Source organism: Brachionichthys hirsutus, chromosome 10, assembly GCF_040956055.1.
Source record: "Brachionichthys hirsutus isolate HB-005 chromosome 10, CSIRO-AGI_Bhir_v1, whole genome shotgun sequence".
In the NCBI taxonomy this organism is placed as follows: domain Eukaryota; kingdom Metazoa; phylum Chordata; class Actinopteri; order Lophiiformes; family Brachionichthyidae; genus Brachionichthys; species Brachionichthys hirsutus.
Window position 1 is genome coordinate 11,271,096 of NC_090906.1, and position 20,210 is coordinate 11,291,305.

At 48.3% G+C, this 20,210-nt stretch overlaps 1 protein-coding gene across 1 annotated transcript; it reads right to left on the reverse strand.

The window, feature by feature from the left end:
- Positions 1-13,031: 13,031 nt before the first annotated feature.
- On the reverse strand, positions 13,032-19,829 carry akap10 (A kinase (PRKA) anchor protein 10). Its single transcript, XM_068744598.1, has 15 exons — positions 19,808-19,829; positions 18,027-18,074; positions 17,691-17,876; positions 16,384-16,860; positions 15,963-16,061; positions 15,808-15,892; positions 15,603-15,726; positions 15,325-15,461; positions 14,907-15,051; positions 14,354-14,521; positions 14,094-14,203; positions 13,721-13,803; positions 13,473-13,525; positions 13,267-13,359; positions 13,032-13,189 (listed from the first exon to the last, which is right to left on the reverse strand). The coding sequence occupies exons 1-15, from the start codon at positions 19,827-19,829 to the stop codon at positions 13,184-13,186; spliced, it is 1,836 nt and encodes a 611-aa protein (XP_068600699.1). The 3' UTR covers positions 13,032-13,183.
- Positions 19,830-20,210: the final 381 nt, after the last annotated feature.

Genomic DNA, 20,210 nt, shown 5'->3' on the forward strand with positions numbered 1-20,210 from the left:
GGGGGGGGGGGGGCGCATTAAGAGTCAAAAACACTTGAAAGTCCCTCGATGATAGACATCCAGTGTTCTCACTGCTTTAATGTGGTGTTGAATCTTGGGGATCATGTTCAATGAAAACATGGAACTTCTCCTGCAGTCAGTGTGTGTCGTCGTCCCCCCCCCCACACACACACACACCTTTATGCTGAACTGTGTGAGACATGTACGGGACATGCTGTGCAGGGATGTTTCCTTTGGATCGCAGTCCAGTGCAGGAAGTTGGTCCAGAGTCGCCACGGGATACACCACCACCGCGCAGACCTGTCATTTGTGCTCTCACTCCGACATCAGGACTATATTTACCAGCCAAACAGTTCCCATCGTCTAGGCCTCGTTCAAAACACGGACCGGATCGCCGCCCAGGCGAATCCCTCCATGCCCCACAGAGCCAGTGGGCTCTGAAAGTCTTTGCTTCACTTCATACTAATTGACTGAACAGAATTTGATTTCACCAGATCTAAATATTTGCCTCCACGCTCTGCTGCTCACCCGTCCCAGCGCCAGTTTTCTAAATGCTCCGCCCTATTATAGCTGTTTATTAACTCTGGTTGAACAGGCATCAAACAACAGCAGTGTGAGGCAATACAGGAAACACGGTGTTACCCCTAGCAACAGGGTCGTCTCCTCTCTTAGAGATGGAGGCATCCTCCTTAGTAACGGCGCTCAACGGCTCAGAAGAGGAAACTTAAACGTTAGAAACCTTTAATGTTTTTCTTCTGATCCTGTGAAGGGACGCTTTGAAACAATTCATCATTTAACCCTCACATTCATTATTTCTAATTAAAGTCGAGTTGAACGAATCAGCTTTGAAGCTATTTTCACAGCAAACAAAAAGGTCCGATTATCATCGATCAATGAGCCAAAACTGCACGATGGGGCAGTAACCATGATCTAGCCATGTTCACAGACCGCAGGCAGCGGAATCGCACCTTTAATTCATATTTAAATCATATTAAATATCAATCATATTCCAGGAATACGAGCTCATTCGACGTCACCCCACGTTCTATCCGGTTTTCTATGTTCCAAGGGATGTTTGGGAAAAGATTTCTTTGGTCCATGAAATTGAAATTGCGTGACTATAAACAGCCTGAAGTTCCTGCCAAAAAAACTTCAATAAGGTCTCTGGCCTCAGAACCGCTAGAGAAACAAATCAACCGGCGTTCGGGTTTCACGCCGGCTGCAGTGCAGGAGAGGAAATAAGCACCTGCTGGTATCGTTCCAAAGCAGAGCCATCTTTATGAAAGCCTCAGGTGGAGCAGCGCAGACAGTGACTCATACGGTGGAGACTTTTATGGAGGGCTATAGGGCACAAAGAAAAGCTATTTTAATCACATTGTTCTGAGAAAAATGCCTCGTCTCAGAACCGCGTGAAGCACGGCGGTCCTACTCGATCCACATAGAGGACCGGGGAAAGTCTACACCTTAAGAGGCTGGCAAACTGCCTCGCTGATGATGACGACGATGATGATGATGAGGGCTCCGACGATGGCTTCTCGCTCTGGATCAATCAACATGCTGTTTGACTCGTGATCAAGAGTCCATCTGGTGGAGCCGAGCACCACCTGCCCACGCAAACGATCCCCGATCTCCACAGAGTGGAGCTGCACATGCAAGCTCCTGCATCCATCAGGGTTCCTCCTTTGTGTGTGTGTGTGGGGGGGGGGGGGGGCAAAGCAGCAATAGACAAGCTTGTTCTTCTGCTCCTTCCGTCTTTCTCCCTCCCAATTAAAGGATGGTTGAGCCACTTGAAACGATGGAGGGGGTGAGTTTAGTCGTGCGGGCAGAGGATCTAACCAGAATCTGATTAATAACCCCGCCTCCCTTCCCGCCGCCGTCACTCCCTCCTTCATAATAGATCACAAAAGGAGATCAGATCAGACAGGAGGATCAAATAGCTTGGTTGGAATGCATGGGATCCCTCGCAGCCGACTTTAATGACGACAACCTCAGCGCTTCTTATTCAGCTCTTATAATAGGCTGGCGGTGGGGGCTGATGGACAGCCGACCCCAGGCAAAGTGTCCCCTTTCTCGTCTCTTTCAATGGACGCTGTAATTGAATTATATAGCGCAACCGATACTTTAGTGTCCGACCGCCCTCGATGTCTCCTCAAAGGACACCAGCCGTGGAATTTGTCCCGTTTTGTCTCTTAGGTCTGAGAGATGCTAACAAGAAATGAGGGGAAAATCCACAGTGGTAAATTCTGAATGCAAAGCTGAACGAATTAAGAGGAAGAAAGAGAAAGGAAAGGAAACAAAAGGTGACAACTATTAATCATCCCGACAAACAGCGGAGCGTAATTTGTGTGCAAAGAGGTTCGGATCCAGAAATTATGGCTGAGGCAGCAACCCAGATGACAGGAGAGGGGAGTGTGGGAGAAAGAGAGGGAGAGCGGGGGGGGGGGGGGGGAGCCTTTTCAAAGTGCCAAAGAAATACTGTACTCCTACACACTCGCTGCATGTCTTACAGAATGATGTACTCATTTCCTGAATGTGTAATAGTGTCAGAAAATGTCATTAAATTCGACAAGTACTGTAATAACATGGCCAACATTGTAATAATAATGTATCTATAAATTAATTCCTGTCAAGCGAGTTATTTTGATGAAAATGGAAGCTGCTTTTTTTTTTTTAAGTTGAACGATTATTCCTTGACCCGGCGCCCTTTCACAAAGTTTCCTGTCCCGGTAAATCTGTCCGTCGGCGGATCACGATTCACAGAATCCTTTCAACCTGCTGGCATGTCCGCCTGGATTATGCAGCTAATATTTAAGGCAGCAGGAAAGCATCACTTCATAAATGATGGAGAAGCTGGCATCGATAAATGGCTGCAGCTCAGAAGACGAAGATGAATGGAAGAGAATGAAAATTAATTAGAGTGGAAACTGTGTGTGAGCGACTTAATTAGTGATTTGTAGAAAAGAGCATTTTCTCATGAGTGAGATGCGTTCGACAGTTCAGCTCGAGCCAGATGAGATAATAAATAGCAAATCTACCAGAATCTGGATGGAATATTTATAGCTCTTACAAGAGCAACTTCCCCCCCATTTTGAAAAAATCAGCTCAATTCTACCAGATAGAGGACCAGAAGTGTTTCCACGAGGCCCACCCCCCTCCACCTGTGATGGGAGTTTTGTGCGTGGGCTCGCACACTCGAACCCTCAAAAGCTCATCCAGCCCAGCTTGCTCTTGCATTTATGCATGATCTGCACCACTGCTGCTCCCAAGAGCGCATTTCATAATTCATACACACACTGTACTGTAGCAACCGGAAACGCTGCTATACATCTGCATCTCAGAGCGGTCAGATTACAGCACGCCTTCGGACACCACTAGAATGCACAAGCAGCCTCGGGGCGATGTTATAGGAAGTCCTCTGAATGACCAACGAGTCACAGGGTGGAGCAGTTAGGTGCCAACGTCCTCTTTTGTCCACACGAATCAAGATTAAAGGCGAGGCCAACGGGCGCGTTGCCAGGTCTGGATCTCAGTTGCGTCAGCCCGATAGTCTCCTCCTCGCGGCGCGTCTGTTGCATAGCAAAGAGCCGAAGGTCGCGGCCCGCGAGGAGAGTGATGCAACTGTACGACAACCGACCACTGGGCTGCGTCGACTCGCACGACGACGCTCATTAAGCTCGCTTCCCCGAATTGCTGCGGCTTTTGCTCGCCACTCGCTCATCAATTATAAAGTGTGTACAGCCTGCCCTCATCCATTAATTGTGCCGTTTTTTATTTAAACGTGGAAAAGGAAACAAGGGCGCCAAAGAATGTGGATTCCACTCACAAAGAAGGTGTCACTCGTGTCGGCAACGAAGCCGTTCCTCGCCGACTGGGAATAAACCCCTAGTGCAGGGATAGTATTCCTTTACCCCCTGAGGGTGCTTCGATTATAAGAATAAGCAGACTTAAAATGGGAAAGTTACACTTTTGATCCGACACACAACTGAACTTGCATCCAAATGACTTCATTACGCGTCTGCTTTTACTCTCGTCCTGCTGCGCGCCCATATTTATCTCGTCCTTCCATTCAGCTCTCTCTGTGGAGATGCACATTATCGCAGCAGCATCAAATGCGTCGCCGTAACACAGCAGGAAATGAAGCTTTTATTGGAATGCCCCCCCCCCGGACTGATTTTAGTGAACAAAAAGGGTCGCAGCAACTTAGCTAATGGTGCTATATGACAATAGGACACACTCGGGTTTATTTATAAACCCAGACGAGCATCTGTGAAACGATCAGGGCCCGAAACTGATCTGCAGATTGTGTGTTGGATTATATTGAAATACACAAACATGCACGCCTGAATGAGGCGATGAGCGAAGTCTTCATCTCAAGAGAAACAGCCGACTCAGCTCAGAAATCCTGATTTGATGCTACAATTCCCTTCCGACCCCCCCCCCCCCAGAGCCAAACTTCAGAGTAGAACGCTGGTCATTTGTTTATAAGAGTTTATAGGAATAATATCTCGATGCAGACGTGCTGTGACGTTTCCCCTCCATGTAGCACCGAACGCGTCTAGCGCATGCACGACTGCACGAGCAGGATCCAACGCTGGAGCTATGTTTAGGGAGCTCGGCTATGGAGCCAGCATCCCGGGAGTTTTTTTCCCTTTTGATGTTTGCGGGATTGTGAAGTGAAAAATGGAGCGGAAAACTATATCGAGATACGGCGGCGTATCGGCACAATAGCCGATTCCTTCAAACAAGCATCTCCTCCTCTTGTGTCAGCTTTCAGAAGTGAAGTCGAGGCGGGTTTCCGACTCATGTGGGAGACCGACGGAGCTGCTACAGGTCATTTATGTTAAAAAATGGAGAAAGGCTTGCAGTTAAATCAATACATAAACTACCCCGCAGGATCCACAGTGAAGGCAGCGGAAGTGACAGGCCGTTTAACAAATGGAGGGCGGCCTCTCCGAGAATGCTGACTCAGCGTAGGCCGGCGGAGGAGACGGCGCTTCATTATGCTGCACCGCGTCTACCCGGGAACCGCTGATCTTAAATATCACCAAAGCAAATCATTCATAAAAGAGATTCGCCCTCACGGCGGGGCCACGTCTGGCTGCTGCTGGGAATCCGGCCAATGTTTGAAGAAGCTTGTCCTTGTTGATGCACGTTTTGGACCAACTTGGCGCCAACTAGCGGGCGTTTTCACACCGCCCACGGCTGCAACAGGATCAAATATCATTTGCAAGCGATCGCATACGCAGCGAGCATTAATCTATCAAAGCTGATGACATCATAAATCCTTCTCCATTCCAGTCAGAAGGAGAAGACGCCTGTCTTTTTCTTTTCCATCTAGATAGGTATAAAACGCAGATCAATTTATTCTCCTCTTCCTCCTGCTCATCTCTGTCTGTACCACCTGTTCTATCCATCATCTGGACAGCTGTTCCTCTGCAATATCCAGAACCCCCCCCCCAACTCCTGCATCCGGCCATTGCCCCGAGGCAGAGTGGGAGGAGTCCAGAAAACAAAAGCAGTCTGATGTGACTTTTCACAGCGTTCTATTCTTAAACCAGTTGGGGGGGGGGCTGAAACATTTAGTGGTTAGCTGGATCACAGAGGCTTTCACATGCACTAACTTCTCTCATCTTCCAGAACCTCGCCACCATTAGCAACTGGCATAAAATGAGTTCAAAGAACATGCTGTTGATTTTGTGTGCGTCCGTCGCGACGTGTGAAACGCCGGCACGCCTCAATGTGAATCGTGTCGGTGCAATAAAGGTGACGGAAGCTTCAAACTGTGCCAATAACATCCTGCAGCAGCAAAGCTCTGCAGCCATTAAAGCCGATGGAATTGAATGAGCTGCAAATCAGATATTCTTTACTTTACTGGCAACTGTTTTCTAAAGCCTATTAAGTTGATTAGCTACCGTCCAGGAAGCTGCCGCTTTGGATTCTTTCTTATTATACTCGGTCTTTGCCGTTAGGGTGCTCGAGGACAAGGACACATATTTATGAAAGACATGAATCTGGGCTGAAAGGGCGGTCCAGAAATGTATTTTTTCCCATTTATTTTTTTCTATTCTTTGTTAGGGTATCTTTTCTCTCATTACAAAAAACTAATCACATTTCCCTGAAACTTTGTGTGCAGGCGGGAACGGGTCAGTAAAAAAAAAAAGAAGGCATTTTGGTTTTTGTTCGTCGAAAGATGGAAAAAGAGCAGAAGCCAGAAAAGAAAAATACTGGATTGTTCAGCCTTGGCTTCAATTTGCACTCAATTAAGAGCCATTCGAGTTTATTTTGGGTTAACAAAGCCTCCGATAAATAGCTGACGTTGGATTGGACTCGGATCTCAGAGCATCCCTGAAAGCTGGAAAGGCCAAGAACAGAGCCTGTACTTGAATTTCCACATAATTTTGCAAAAACAAATGCAGGTGAGGCGGATTTTCTTTCTCAACAAAGCCTCAAGCAGCTGCATATCGATTCCCGTTGGGTGTTGGCAGGAACTAAATCCAGTAGCTGTAGAAAATCATTTTTGAAGGCTACTCCTCCATAAAGGCGAGCCTTTACATCCTGATGTGTGCAGTGAAAAGGAGCCACCAGTCAAATGGGGCCCAAATCCATCATCGTAAACCGCTCCTCTGCATACAAACTTCCTGTCATCCATCCTGCAGACAGACGGACGGCAGCCTTGGGGTGAACACACACCGTATAATAATCAGTCGGCACTTCACACCCGACAACAACATTCATCTCTGCCTCCTGCTCCTCACCTGCAGGAGTCGGTTTGGGAAGCTGGTAGAAGTTTTTGGGTTTAAATATAAAGCTCCACTCTCTTCCAGTGGACGTTTTGTGTGCATGTGAACTGACCACGTTGGTGAATGTGAGCAAACTGGCAGAAAAAAGTTATATTAAAATAGAAAAAATGCATATTGATGTTCTCATTCTTGTAATAAAACACAACAAAGACCTTTTGGATTTTATTTGTTGAACAGAAATGATCATATTTCGGTGTGTCCTGATGTTTGGACCTTTAATGGCGTCAACGTTGGCAGAACGTCGAGGACTCTGCGGTTGAGGGAACTCATCGGATCGACATGTTTCTCTTCTAATTTTCCCTCCCTGTACCTCCAATTACTGCATCAGCGCCGACGTGGAAGCCACGGTGCAGCACAACACCATCTCTTTTGATCACACTGAGAGATGTTTTTGTGTGTGTGTGTGCGTGCGTGCGTGCGTGCGTGCAGCGCGCCACATCACTCTTGTCTAATCAAACTTGCGTGTGGAAGCAGTCGCACGTTACGCCGGAAACGGAACGAGGTCAGCGTGAAAAAGCAGCCAGTCAAGTCCTCCTTTATTGTGTGTGTGTGTGTGTGCCCCCCCCCCCCCCCCCCACACACACACACACACACACACACACACCATGTACATTAGAGCCTATAACATCATTTATAACCGGCAGACACACTTCCACGCAAATAGCTTTCACCACAGAGGTTCCCCATTAGCATTACCGAGAGACTGGAAGAGGGAAGTGAATCCGAGGAGCGACTCCAACCTGCAGCAGAAGATGAAAATGGCTCGGTGGACATTCCACAGTCCTCTGCCAGCCTGCTGAGCCCGTCAGTAAGACGCGGCAAACGCATTGACATCCGAGGGAATACAAGTGTATTTTGGACCTTCACCTCAGAGAGGGGACGCTTCGCGTCTTCATGTTGTCCGGAGGGACAAAGACCAGACTTTGTGTCCAACATTCTTGTTTTCAGGTGGAACACACAATGTGCTGATTCTGTGCCGTCCACTCAGTCCACACCCCGCTTGGGAGGACACGTCCCATCTGGTTAAAGCAAAATGTCTAATAGCGGAGCCTTCACTCGGCTGTCATCGTCCCCGGCTCGTCCACGACAGCTCAACTCATCTCGGTGCTGCTGCGAGAGTCAGGTCACCAAAGACAAAGTTAATGTCTGCAAACAGATCGATTCGTCCGATTCAAATGATCCCAAAATAAGTTATCTAAATTCTGGATGGCTTCAAAAAGATTTTTAAAAAAAGTGTTTTTATTAAGGGGCTGCATGGAGGTGACCGAGGACGGTACTAACGAGGGTGCATCAGATCTCTGTGATGGAGAGGGAGCTGCGCCTATGTTACCAAGGAAGCACACAAACTTCCAGCCTCGGCACGCTTTGATTCCACATTCAGAGTCACCTCCATCCGGTTTGGGTCATTGCCTGCTCTCCGCTGCAGAGAGTGAAACGCAAGCAGCGACTACGGGCCGTGGATCCGCTGGACAGGCTGGAGCACTTAAAAGCAGCAAAGTGTGAAATAAAAAGAACGGCATCCTGACAAGTCAGACCCTTTGAGATCATTTCATTGCACAGTTGGCAACAACAACAACAAATCCCCACAGAATGTTCTCACAGACAGAATATACTGAAACTACGGCTGTCACGTCCCTTTTTCTGTTTCACACAGGAGAACTGGATGTTAATGAAAGGGGGGGGGGGCAAACACAAAAGCCAAGTCGGAGCCAGACGGAACAATCAGACGTGGAATTTATTCAGTGAGCGATTCATCTACGAGCTCGAGCTCACGGAGCGGCGAATCGACATTCGGAGCATCGCTAAGCGTTCTTCATACAGGTAGCCAGCTGGCCATCAGGCGAGGAAACGTCTCCGGCCACGCCCAGGATTCATCTGTCTGGCATGTCGGAGAGACGGCATGGGCGGCGTTTTGTCTCACGTGTCAGAGGATTTCAATGGAAGCCAATCACACACACACACACACAGACACACACACCGGCACGGAAATATCACACGACAGAGGTTTGCGTTTCCATGTGCGGCTTGTTGATATGCAAATGAGCGGCATCAGCATAATTGCGCGCACGTGAGGGAGGAGTGGCGCAGAAATAAAGTGGCTCTGCTGAAAACTTAACGACCCTTTCACCTTTATTAATGGCTGTGGGGGGGGGGGGAGGGCGCTGGGGCGGAGTCACTCCATCAGCACCACTCACTGATCGAGTGGAGGTGAAGCCCCGGAGCATAAAGGGAGAGCCGCTAATCGACTCGGTCGTTAAAGACACGCGGCGGTTGATGCCGGGAAATCACGTCTGGAGTCCGGGAAGCGTGGATGGCATAGATTGAGAGGAGATGAGGGTGGGTTCCGTTGCCTGGGGGGGGGGGCCCTAGAGCTTGGGACGACCCCCCCCCCCACTGCCCACAACTTTCATGAGTAGAACTCGCCCCTGACTCCGGTCCTCTATTCGAGCAGCTGTTTGCTCTAAAAGCTTTAAAGTCCATAAAACCTGCAGTCAAAGCCCAAACATTCAACATCACTGTGTGTGTGTGTGTGTGTGTGTGTGCGTGCGTGCGTGCGTGCGTGCGTGTCAACAGAATCCCATCAATGCGAGTGAAGTCAAAAGCATCTTTCAAATTTCAACATTTAAATCGAGATTTAAAAGGACAAATGATCAACTTGTTCGATTAAATCCGGAGTAAGTTGCGTTGATTTGTGACGCTCCCCCTTCAGGACAGTCGAAGTTACTTCCCCGGCCACCCATAAACCCCCCCATTCCCTTCCCGCATCCGTTCCCGCATCCCGTCCCGCGTCCCTTCCCGCGTCCCTCCCCGCGTCCTTCCCCGCGTCCCGTCCCGCATCCCGTCCCGCATCCCTTCCCGCATCCCGTCCCGCATTCCTCCCCGCATCCCGTCCCGCATCCCGTCCCGCATCCCGCATCCCGTCCCGCGTCCCTTCCCGCATCTCTTCCCGCATCCCTCCCCGCATCCCTTCCCGCGTCCCTTCCCGCGTCCCTTCCCGCATCTCTTCCCGCATCCCTCCCCGCATCCCTTCCCGCGTCCCGTCCCGCATCCCTTCCCGCATCCCCGCGCGTGTGGGGGAAACTGTACCTGCCAGGAGCTGGAGGGGATCTCTGCGAATTTGCCGAGTCCCCCGAAGGTGTAGCATCGGAACATGTGATCCAGAGACTCGGAGCAGTGCCACAGCAAGCCGAAGCTGACGGAGTCCTTGTTGTGGTGGTGCTGATGAGGAGGAGGAGGAGGAGGATGAGGATGAGGATGATTGCCGTTCCTCAGCTGGTCCTTCACAATCCAGGCTGGAGAGATGAAGCTGAAGCTGCAGACGGCGACCAGGGCGGAGGAGAGGAGCACCCAGAAGCAGCCCACGCAGCTGAACATGGTGGCAGCGTGGGGCAGGAAGCCCGGAGACAGACCCAGTTCGATCCCGAACCCGGCTCCTTCTTCCTCTTCCTCTTCTTCTTCTTTCTTCTCCCGGCCCAGGAGTGAATGCATTTGGAGCTCACGCCTCACAACAAGACTTCAACTTCGGCCGCTGAGCCGCACTACATCAGCAAACAAATCAGAGGACACACACACTCCCCCACCCCCTTCCGCCCGCCGCGCACGCAGACTGAAAGTGCGCGTCCAGAACATCTGGACCCGCGTGCACGGAACCCTGAGAAAACCGTCCAGAACACATCAGCGGCAGGAGGAGCGATGGCGGTCCGATAAAGTCAAGTCATCCACGCCTCCACTCGGCCTGCGCGGAGAAATGCCCAAATCTGACACGAGATGTTCGTCACACCCAGAAGTGGATGCGTAATTGGCACGGCAGAGGAAGTGGAGCTGATGGAGCCGCCTGGATCGGATCCGCCTCCGGGGACGCGTCTGGAGCCACCGGTCGGTTCCGCTCCTCTCAAGACGCCTGACCCGTCTCAATGAAGACCGAAGCGCGCTTCAGTTTCAGCGTGTCTGGACGACGTTAAGCTGTAAATGGTTACATAAACTACTTCCTGGAGGGATTTTCAAAGTAAAATCTGGTGGCTTCTCGTTATTCTGGTCGGCCCCGGCAACTATTCTCCGTGATATTAATGAAGATGAAAAATGTATGTAATTCTTTCATTCATTCATTGAGTTATTTCATTCGCTTCAGATTCATCATCGGCAACGTTTATTTTGTGAACAAATGCGTGTGTTGACTTAAACAAGTGTTCCCTCATTAAATCACTCTTTAGAATAATCCATAAAGGAAATGTCTTCAAGATTCCACATCAAGCGTCCCTGATTAGACGAGGATAATAAACTCATGGAATCAGAATCCAATGGACTGAGCCACAACTTTAGTGGTTTCAACTAAAGAGCACTTATTTATAAATTTGACAACAGTAAAAAAAAAAAATAAAGGTTTGGGCCTGTTAGATAACGGGTTGACTGGAAACGCGTTTTACTTGAAGGCGTTGCTCAGGAATCTCGTCTTTGTTTGGCATTACCTTTATTTTGAAGGGACATAAACACATTTCCGGTATCGTGCTTCCCTTCAGCTTGACAGAACAGGCTGCGGGGCACAGGTGCGGTTCAGAATTCAACTTGGACTTCGTTTGTGTTTTGTGCGTTGACATTTGCAATATGTCGACACAGTTTTTTAAAATAAAATAAACCTATTTGCATTGGTCAGTAAGATTATTTTAATCCTTCGAAAATGGAAATTCTCCGCAATAAAAATAATACAAAACATTCCCAAGTGGAGCGATTCCTTGTATGGATCGATTCACAAACTACTACTGCTGTACTTCCGGCTTGGCCTTTTGCGTCGGATCGATTCACAAACATATCGCTGTTATTGAACATCTCAGCCAATCAGAGCAGGACAAGGACTGTCCGTTGTTGTTAAGGTGGGCGTTGCCTCAGCACGTGCGTGTGGGCTGGCATTATGCTAATGAGCCTTTGTAATGACGACAGAGAATAAAACTGAATCAGTTTAAATCCAGTTTTTTGAGAATGCAAAGCGTATTTATAGAACTGATATTCTGCATCGTCATCAAAGTGACAAATCAAATTAAGTGTAGTCTAATGTAGTTTATTCTGGTTGTTAAAATGAACGTATTTAGCAATTCGTGGATCTGTGATCGTCACACGTGTGACATTATTTCATGTCAACATCGCCCCCTCCTGGCCAGACGTTATAATAACAGTCTTTAACTTTTTTTTGTTGTTGTTCTTTAAAAATGATCAGCGTTAACAGTAAAAATAAATTTTGTACCAAAATAAATAAATAGAATTTAGAGCAGACAAAAAAGATTTCATAATATACGTATTTAAATCAAAACACAATTTAAATATATTATAGATTAAGTACACATAACTGTCAGAAAACAATAGTGGTACATAGTACCAAGTGTTTTTTTTCTGGTTCTTCTCATCATGGTTGGGCTCACACAAAAAAATAAAAAAATATTTCATTCACTAAACATACATCCCAGTTTAATAGTTCAGTCATCACTGATTTGACTCAGCGATGCATTAAAAAAGGAAACTCAATCACCATTTAAAAAAAGGACTAACATTAATACTATGGGGTAAACCAGAAATCGACATATTTATATATACATAGAACATTTAGAACATGAAGTTTGGAGTTTTCCCAACACAATTGGAGCACTTCAGTTCATTCGGGACTATTTACGTTTTCTACATTCTGAAAAGGTGCTGGGGAGGTTCATGGAGGAAGCGAACCAGTGTGCGATTAACCGCTGCATTCCCAGAAGCTCTACAGTACTTAAAACGCCAAGGTAGGACAGTTCAGGGGAGACAAAACCAGTCCAAGTGTATGCAAAAAAAACTGTACAATGCTAACTTTCATCTGCTTTGAGCCTTAGGATGCTAACTCGTCAGAGATTTCCAAATAAAATAAAAAAAAACAAGGAATGATTATAAAAGATGCGTGGAGGCGCTTCAGCAGGGAGTGACGCTAATCCAATATGGCTGCAGCGACTGACTGACGCGCTGCCTCGCCTTGCGGGCTTCCGTCTGGCATCGCGTTGAACGTTTCCTCCTTCGGCGATGATTTCCTCCGATCCGATGCAAGAAATCCGGCGTTGCTTTGGTCAACCGCACACGTACCGTTACTGCGTCGTGGCGTTGGAAGAGCGGAAGGTGGTGCGCTTGACCTTTTTCATTCATTAGCAATCCCTCACCCAAGCTAACACACACACACACACACACACACACACACACGTCGAATGCTTGGTGATCCGCCGTGGATCTGTGATCGCACACGCCGCATGTCCCTCAGTATGACGATGATGACGATGGTGAAGACGATGAAACTCATTGTTCGCTTCACTTCACTTCAGGTCGTTGTAAAGTGAACGCTGCGTTTGTCACTGGCTTTTGTTCTTCATTGGGGGTCATAACTGCAGACAGAAAGCAGAACAGCTGTAGGCCCCTCCCACCTTTGAGGCAGGAAGCAGGCGTCGGGGATGTCCGGTACCTTGGTGGGCTTGACGGGGCTGTTGTGGTTCGACTGGTGAACGACATCGTTGACGATCATCTTGGCGATCTGCCACGCCATCTCCTCCTGGGCCTGGATGACAAAGATCAAAGCAGAACCTTTAAGGGCGTCCCTTTGATGAATCAGACATCGTGGTCTGAACACCCTCAATCATTTATCAGCATTTCATATCTCGCGTCCTTCACCTCATCGGTGTTGCCCTGAACCCATTTCTTCATGGCTTGTGAAAACATGGAACCTAAACGACACAAGGGGGGGCGGGGGGGGTTAGACGCACAGATCCTAAACGAATCTGAACAAATTAATGACGTTGTGTAAAATATTCCAGGAGAAATCGCTCCTGTGGGAAAATATTTGATGTATCGGTCGTTTTAAGAGCCTGAGAGAGTGAGAGAGAGAGAGAGAGAGAGAGAGAGAGAGGAGCGCATCATGCCTTTGGATTTCTTCACGTCCGGTTCTGGTTCTGCCTCCCTGATGAACTGGCCCATCTCATTGACCTTCCCAAACGTCATCTTCCTGCGCAGACAAGAGGAGACAGCAGGGATGAAGACAGCGAATGCCACTCTGTGTCTTCTGCGTGTCTTTGTCCTACTTCCATTGGACGGGATCCGGCAGGTAGACATGAATTATCTTTGGACGGGACTTTTCGCAGCGCAGAAAACACTTTGAGAGGGCGTCGGCATCGAATCCAAACGGCGGCGAGCGTTTTTAAAAGCGCGCCGGTTGTTCTAAAACGATTACGCTCATTTCAATGCGTAGCGCAGGGATTTCCGTAATCTCGACTTTTTCAAACGCACAAATCTCACCCCGCATACGGCCGCTGGTACAAGGACTCGGGGTCCAGGCTGGAGACGTCCACCGTGATCGCCTCGTCAAAGTTCTTCAGGATCTTGATCGCCGCCTTTTTGGCACTTTGCTGTAATGAAGAAACCACGAGATGAATATTTGGTAGATTATAGGTAGCAGTGGGGTTCACCGCCCCCTGGTGGAGCAGGTCTAAATGCCAGCATGCAGAGGAACGTCCCGGGGGGGGGGGCTGAGGATGTAGGTTCGAGCTGTGGCTCACCTGCGTCTGGGAGCCATCGCTGGCATTTGAACTCGGCCGGTTGTTCTCGCCGGCCACGCCCTGACCCAGAGCGCTGGCATTCACGAAATCGTCAGCGCGCACCGAGTTGATGAGGTCGCTCAGGTATTTGTAGTAAAGGTTGCTGGACAGGAAGCCAGGCATGTAGACCTGAACAAACGGCAAAGCGCGCCGTTAGCGGAATAACGAGCGCCCTGATCTTTTTATCCGGCCGCGAGATGCAAAAGGTTTTTGTGACTGACCTTTATGTGTGAAGGCAAACGGCGTTACGCTTTCATTTCACTGACTAAAGGCAGGTTGCGTAGAAAAGACGCTTTCACAATGACTTACAGAATGAAGAACACGAACCTTCGGGGGGGTTGGGTCGTAGTCAAGGAGACAGATGAAGCCGAGGATTCAGAAAGCATCTAATTAAACGCTTTAAGACTGGATTTCTAATTTTACGGACGATTTCTCTACATAGTAAGAGAACATAAATAAAAGGCCCTCGTAAAAACGACGCGCTTGTTGATCTGCAGCCAATGGAGAGCCTGACCTTCTCCATGGTGGTCCACGCCTGTCTGAGTGGAGTGGTGAAACAGTTGGGAAGCGGCCCCCCCTCGCGGCAGATATTCGACTCGATCTCCATCCGTACGGAGTCGCCGAAGCCCAGAGGGTTGGTGGCCTGGAGTGAGAAATACCTGGACAGGAAGTGGAGCGATGAACACCTTTTGGTTGTTTGTTCTTTGGCTCTTAACTTCCTGTTTCTTTTTAACTCTTTTGTCCATTATGGGATCCTGTAGGCGTGATGATGTTCAAGCTAACTAATAAATAGACTCCTATTGGACTGAGAGGAATCATTTAACACGAACAACGCCGGTAGCGATGAGAAACCCGGGCCGTGTAAAAAAGGGAAACCATATCATTGATCAAACTGCCCTTTCGGGTAAACCCCAAAACGCTGAGTCGCCTACTTGTCATAGAGGATCATGGCGTCATTTTGGGCCTCCTGGCCATCATACTGGCCCTTTTTAGCCGCGAGCTGGTTCTGGAAGTTATCTGCTGCCAACCAGAACTGCAAAACATTCATCGCCTCCTCCTTCTCCATGTACTGCAAAGACGGAGACGCGAGTCGAGGGGGGGGGGGGGGAACAAATCAACTGAAAGCCCATTTCCGGAAGCCCGTGGCTTCAGATTTACTGCAGCTTCTAGACGACGGCGTAAAACAAGCATGCGTTTGTGACGCACTCACCTCAGAGAAGTAGAACAGAGCCGACTCGCAGAACAAGATGTCGGCCAGGAACACCGAGCCGCTGGTCAACACCTCGATCTGGTATTTACAGAAATGATGGCTCCGTAGGAATTCATTAAAGTGCCTTGAAATAAAAGAGCAAAGGGGTGAGAAGGGAAACCGCCCTGAGGAGCAGCTCCTCTGGAACACAAGCACAGAAACTCACTGCTGCTCCAGGACGATGAAGACTACCGACTGGGCGATGACGAAGCAGTTCGGGTCCACCATGCCGTCCTCTCCGCATATCTTAGCTAAAGGAAAGGCCTCAGTTAAACGACGGACCCGATGACGGATGACGCATCAGCGACAGCCGCGTCTCACCGACGATGTCGTTCCTGATCGGCTCCGTGACGGGGATCGGCCTCGCCGCGTCCGGAGAGATGAACTTGGTGAAGATCGAAACCGCGTCCTTTTCTAGACCTGAACAAGACGAGACAAGACGATTCGCACCAACTTGTCTACTGATGGCGCAGCATTTTCTAGATAAAGATTTACAGCCACGACATTCACCAAATCCCCACCAAACGTGATAAGAATTTACAATCCTTTGCCTTATAGATTGTGAACTTTCCCATCCCAGGTTCATTTTGGCAGCCTTACACCGGCTGCCATTCCCGCTGCATTTATCCGGGCTTGGGACCGGCTGAAGGGAGACACTGGCTGCGCTAGCTCCCGCTAACCGCGCTGCCTGTGAGGCTGCATTGCTTTCTGGACTGTGAACATCCTGAGAGACGCGACTCACTTTTCATGAGCGCGTCGGACAGGTCCCGCATGGTGCTGTTCGGCGGCATCTGGTTGGGCGTCCCGGTCCTGGAGGGCGTCCGGCTGCTGGGGGTGCCGGGTCTCGGGCCCGTTTCTACGCCGGAGGGGTCCCACTGTTCGCACGGCGCCGCGGGGTCTTCGCTGCTACCCTCCTCACTGAGGGCTCTGGTCGCGTACTGGGAGACGTCCCGGAGCGCCGGGCCGTCCTGGGAGGACGAGACGGGCTCGGCCAACGCGCTGTGCTTGACGGAGTTAAGACTGTGAGCTCTGACCCGAGACCAGCTGGTGGAGCGGAACCTCTCAGCCTCCAACCAGAAGCGAACAAAGTGGTCGGCGCCCCGTCGTTCCATGAAATGCATATAATGGGGTATCGCCACGTTGTCCTGGAGGACATGATCCACCGTCTTGGACAGCCGGGATCGGGTTTCTGGGGGCTGATAATTCACGCTGGAATGACCTGGAGCGATCAAACAAACACTTCGATTAGTGGCTGAGCCAAATATTCGGGGCCTTCACCGAGTCTTACGAGTCTGACGGCTGCTTTAGAAAATAAAACGCAATTTCACAGATGATTTAACACCCCGGCAAACGTTTCAGAATCCCAGGGTAGCAGATTGAGCGTTCGTCATTCCTGTGCGTGCGAGTTGGTCGGCATAACGACCTCTGGCAGCTTCTAAACACAACAGGGAGCTTAGGAATTCTGATAATGAATCAAAGCTATGGCGGGTCGACTGACGTGTGGGAGACGACGCTTCCTGGAATGCGTTTGACCTTTTGCAAACAAAGAAAAAGGAAAAAAAAAACGTTCTAAGTCGGCCTGCTCAGATTCCTGACGATCACACTAACACAGGAACCAGCGAGGCGTCCGTCTCCAGAAAGTCGAGAAGCCTCATATCTTATGCCGGTGTGAAGTCACATGACCAAATCCCACGCTTTAGTCAGTCCTCTAACCTCATTCCTTTGACTTCTGCAAGAGTCAACAGGCTTGTACGGTTTCTGTCGCCGTTGACGATCAGCCACTTAACGCCCATTCACACGCGTCTTATCCTGGTGCTTTGACGCGCGTGCCAATAATCTCATTTTCGAGCATGAGAGGGAACGAACGCCAACGATTTAAAGAGATTTATGGTCCGATTTTCTACTGAAGCAAAGACATTCTGTCGCCCTATCGCGTTTGCGTTCATTATTTATGAGTATTGCATCAAAGGAACCAGCTGGGATGTTTTATATTTAAATATGTATATATAGAGAGAGAGAGATATTAATACACAAGTACAGACTCTGTACCAAGATCTCCAAAGTGCGCCGCCTCCATGTGACTGGGCTGTTTCTTGAGGATGGCGGTGCGACCACAGGCGAAGGAGTCCATGTTTGCAGAGATGGCGCTGATGGCCACATGGCTGGGCCCGGCAGCGTCCAGGATGGCATGGTGGTTCCTGGCTGCTTGGGATGGAGAGCGGGGGCTGGCTGGAGCTGGGAGAGGAAGAATAAAAAATTAAAAAAATTGTGATATATGAAATATTTCCCAAGGCATTATTCAAATCAAGTTTCACGGAAACCAGACCGTCATTCAGAACCTCATAGAGATGATGATGATGATGATGATGATGATGAAGAGCTCACCTCGACTGACTTTAGCATCGTTCACTCTCTCGGGCTCTTTGCTCTTGGCTGTGGGCAGAAAGATGCGAGAGAGATTTTAAAACAAAGCCTGAACGCAGCAGCTCTTTGATTAAAGCGCCGCCGTCGCTTTCATCTCGAGGTGCCGAACAAAAAATGTGACGCACAGGATGCCTCACCTTGATCATCGATCAAAACAATGATAAAATAAATCATATTTGTTGTACAATTTGTCTGATCGGTAAATTTCTGTAATCCTTTAATAAAATAAAAATCGCTGTTTAGTAATTAAAAACACCGAATCTGCATATTTCCTGTTCAAATGCAAGCGGGAGATGCGAGGAGCGGCGCTGCCGGGCGCTGCCGCACCTCAGGTTGCGCAATCCCACACACACTGTTGTACGCTACAACTGTGCATGAATTGTGGCATTGCAATGGCAAATTAAGAACACAGAGTTCAGAGCAAATAGGCGCTCTCTCTCTCTCTCTCCCTCTCTCTCTCTCTCTCTATCTCGGCAGCTATGAGTTTAACATTCTTGCTTGGCTAAACAAGTATGTGTGTGTAAAGAAAGCTGAAATGAGATATGAGAAACATAATCCTTTGTAAATCTGACTCCGACAGAGTCTCGGTGCCTCACCGCCCATTATTATTATCATTATTATCAGACATCCCTACTGTGCAAGGACTCTGACAGGTTTTCTCATGGACGGCATGAGGACCCATGCCTGTGAATGAGTTCTCTTCAAGCAGTGCTCAACAACGCAGCAGTTTGTCTCAAGGACAAACGTTTAGCAATGTTTAACTTCCTGAAGGACAAATGAACAAAACTGATTTATTTGTTTTTTTTTAAGGAAAAAATGAATGATAAATCAAAGAAAACATGATGAATAAGGGGGGGTGGGGGTGGTTTAGACTATTTAATTTACTATGCCCTGTTACATCCTGAACTCTTATCGTGATATAACTATCTACAACTAGTGAAAATGGCTGTGATCTCATGCGATAAAAATGACAAATACCAAACGTTCAGATTTTTTTGTAACCGATTTAGAGACATATTGATTGTGGTGTAAACTGTTTACATGAGCATCATATCCACGAAGGGGGGGGGGGGGGGAGTTATTACACCTGGATGAGCTGTTACAGATGGAATAACATACTTATAACGCACACTATCCAGTGACACGTCGCTTGATCAGCTAAAACACTTCAATCCAATTCAATCAGATCCTTGATCTTAAACAGGTTTATTAACGTTAGCAACATGCTAGGCAGTCAAACATTTCTTAATGCAGGTTAGAGCTGTCGCTCGCCATTTGTGACGAATTAGGATACAGATGCAACGATATGAGGTCTCCTTTATTTTATTTATAAGTTTCTTCCTAGCTGAGGGAGCAAAAAGTAAAGCTAACTGATAGAATCGTTCGTCACTTCTGTCAAAATACGGCTATTACAGATAACGCCGCAGAATTGGAGTTTAAAAAAACACTCTTTTATTCAACACATATTCACGTGTTTAAGAGTTGTCCTGTTGAGTGCCGTAGATTTATTGCGACCCAGGCTAATAGTGGTTTATTAGCCGGGAGGAATGAGCGGCTAACGCTAAGCTAACTCCATCACTGCAGAGTGCAGCCCCACGGGAGAAAGGCGGATTTTGCCTTTGGTTCATTCGATGTCTCGACTCCATTCGGTTCATCTAATCCGGGGCGACGCTGCGCTTTGCCGGGCCCGGTTTGCGGCGGACTGCCGTCGACGCGCCAGCCTTCAGGAGGTGTTTCCTTACCTTTCCTCTTGAAAAACGACATGACGGCTTTCTGAGCGTTTCCTCAACTCACAGACACCATGTCGTGAATTCGCGGGTCCCTTCATTCAACTTCATCTGATCCATAAACTTCTGAGGTTAAAAAAAAAAAAGGCTTGTCATTAATTCAATCCCAGTAAGTACTAGATTAGAATTTTGTCCAAATGTAATGCCAGTAGCGCAGCCATATTGTCAATAAACACCTTACTTCCGGGCTGGTGCAGCAGCATTATGGGAAATGTTGTAATACCTATTTTAGTCAGACGAGGTCGCTGTATCTGCACTTTTTAGAAGACATTTAATAATGCATTTAATTTTTATTCGTTTTATATTATTATTGTTATAAAACTTAACTCAAACGTTTGAATAGTTGCCTTTTACTTTA

Bases quoted from the DNA above. Each gene is read 5' to 3' on its own strand.
- akap10 (XM_068744598.1), bottom strand. From the start codon at position 19,829: ATGTCGTTTTTCAAGAGGAAAG. The intron at 17,877-18,026 runs GTGAGCTCTTCA...TTCCTCTCCCAG, and splicing joins CGATGCTAAAGTCAGTCGAG to CTCCAGCCAGCCCCCGCTCT. The intron at 16,861-17,690 runs GTACAGAGTCTG...TGATCGCTCCAG, and splicing joins GGCGCACTTTGGAGATCTTG to GTCATTCCAGCGTGAATTAT.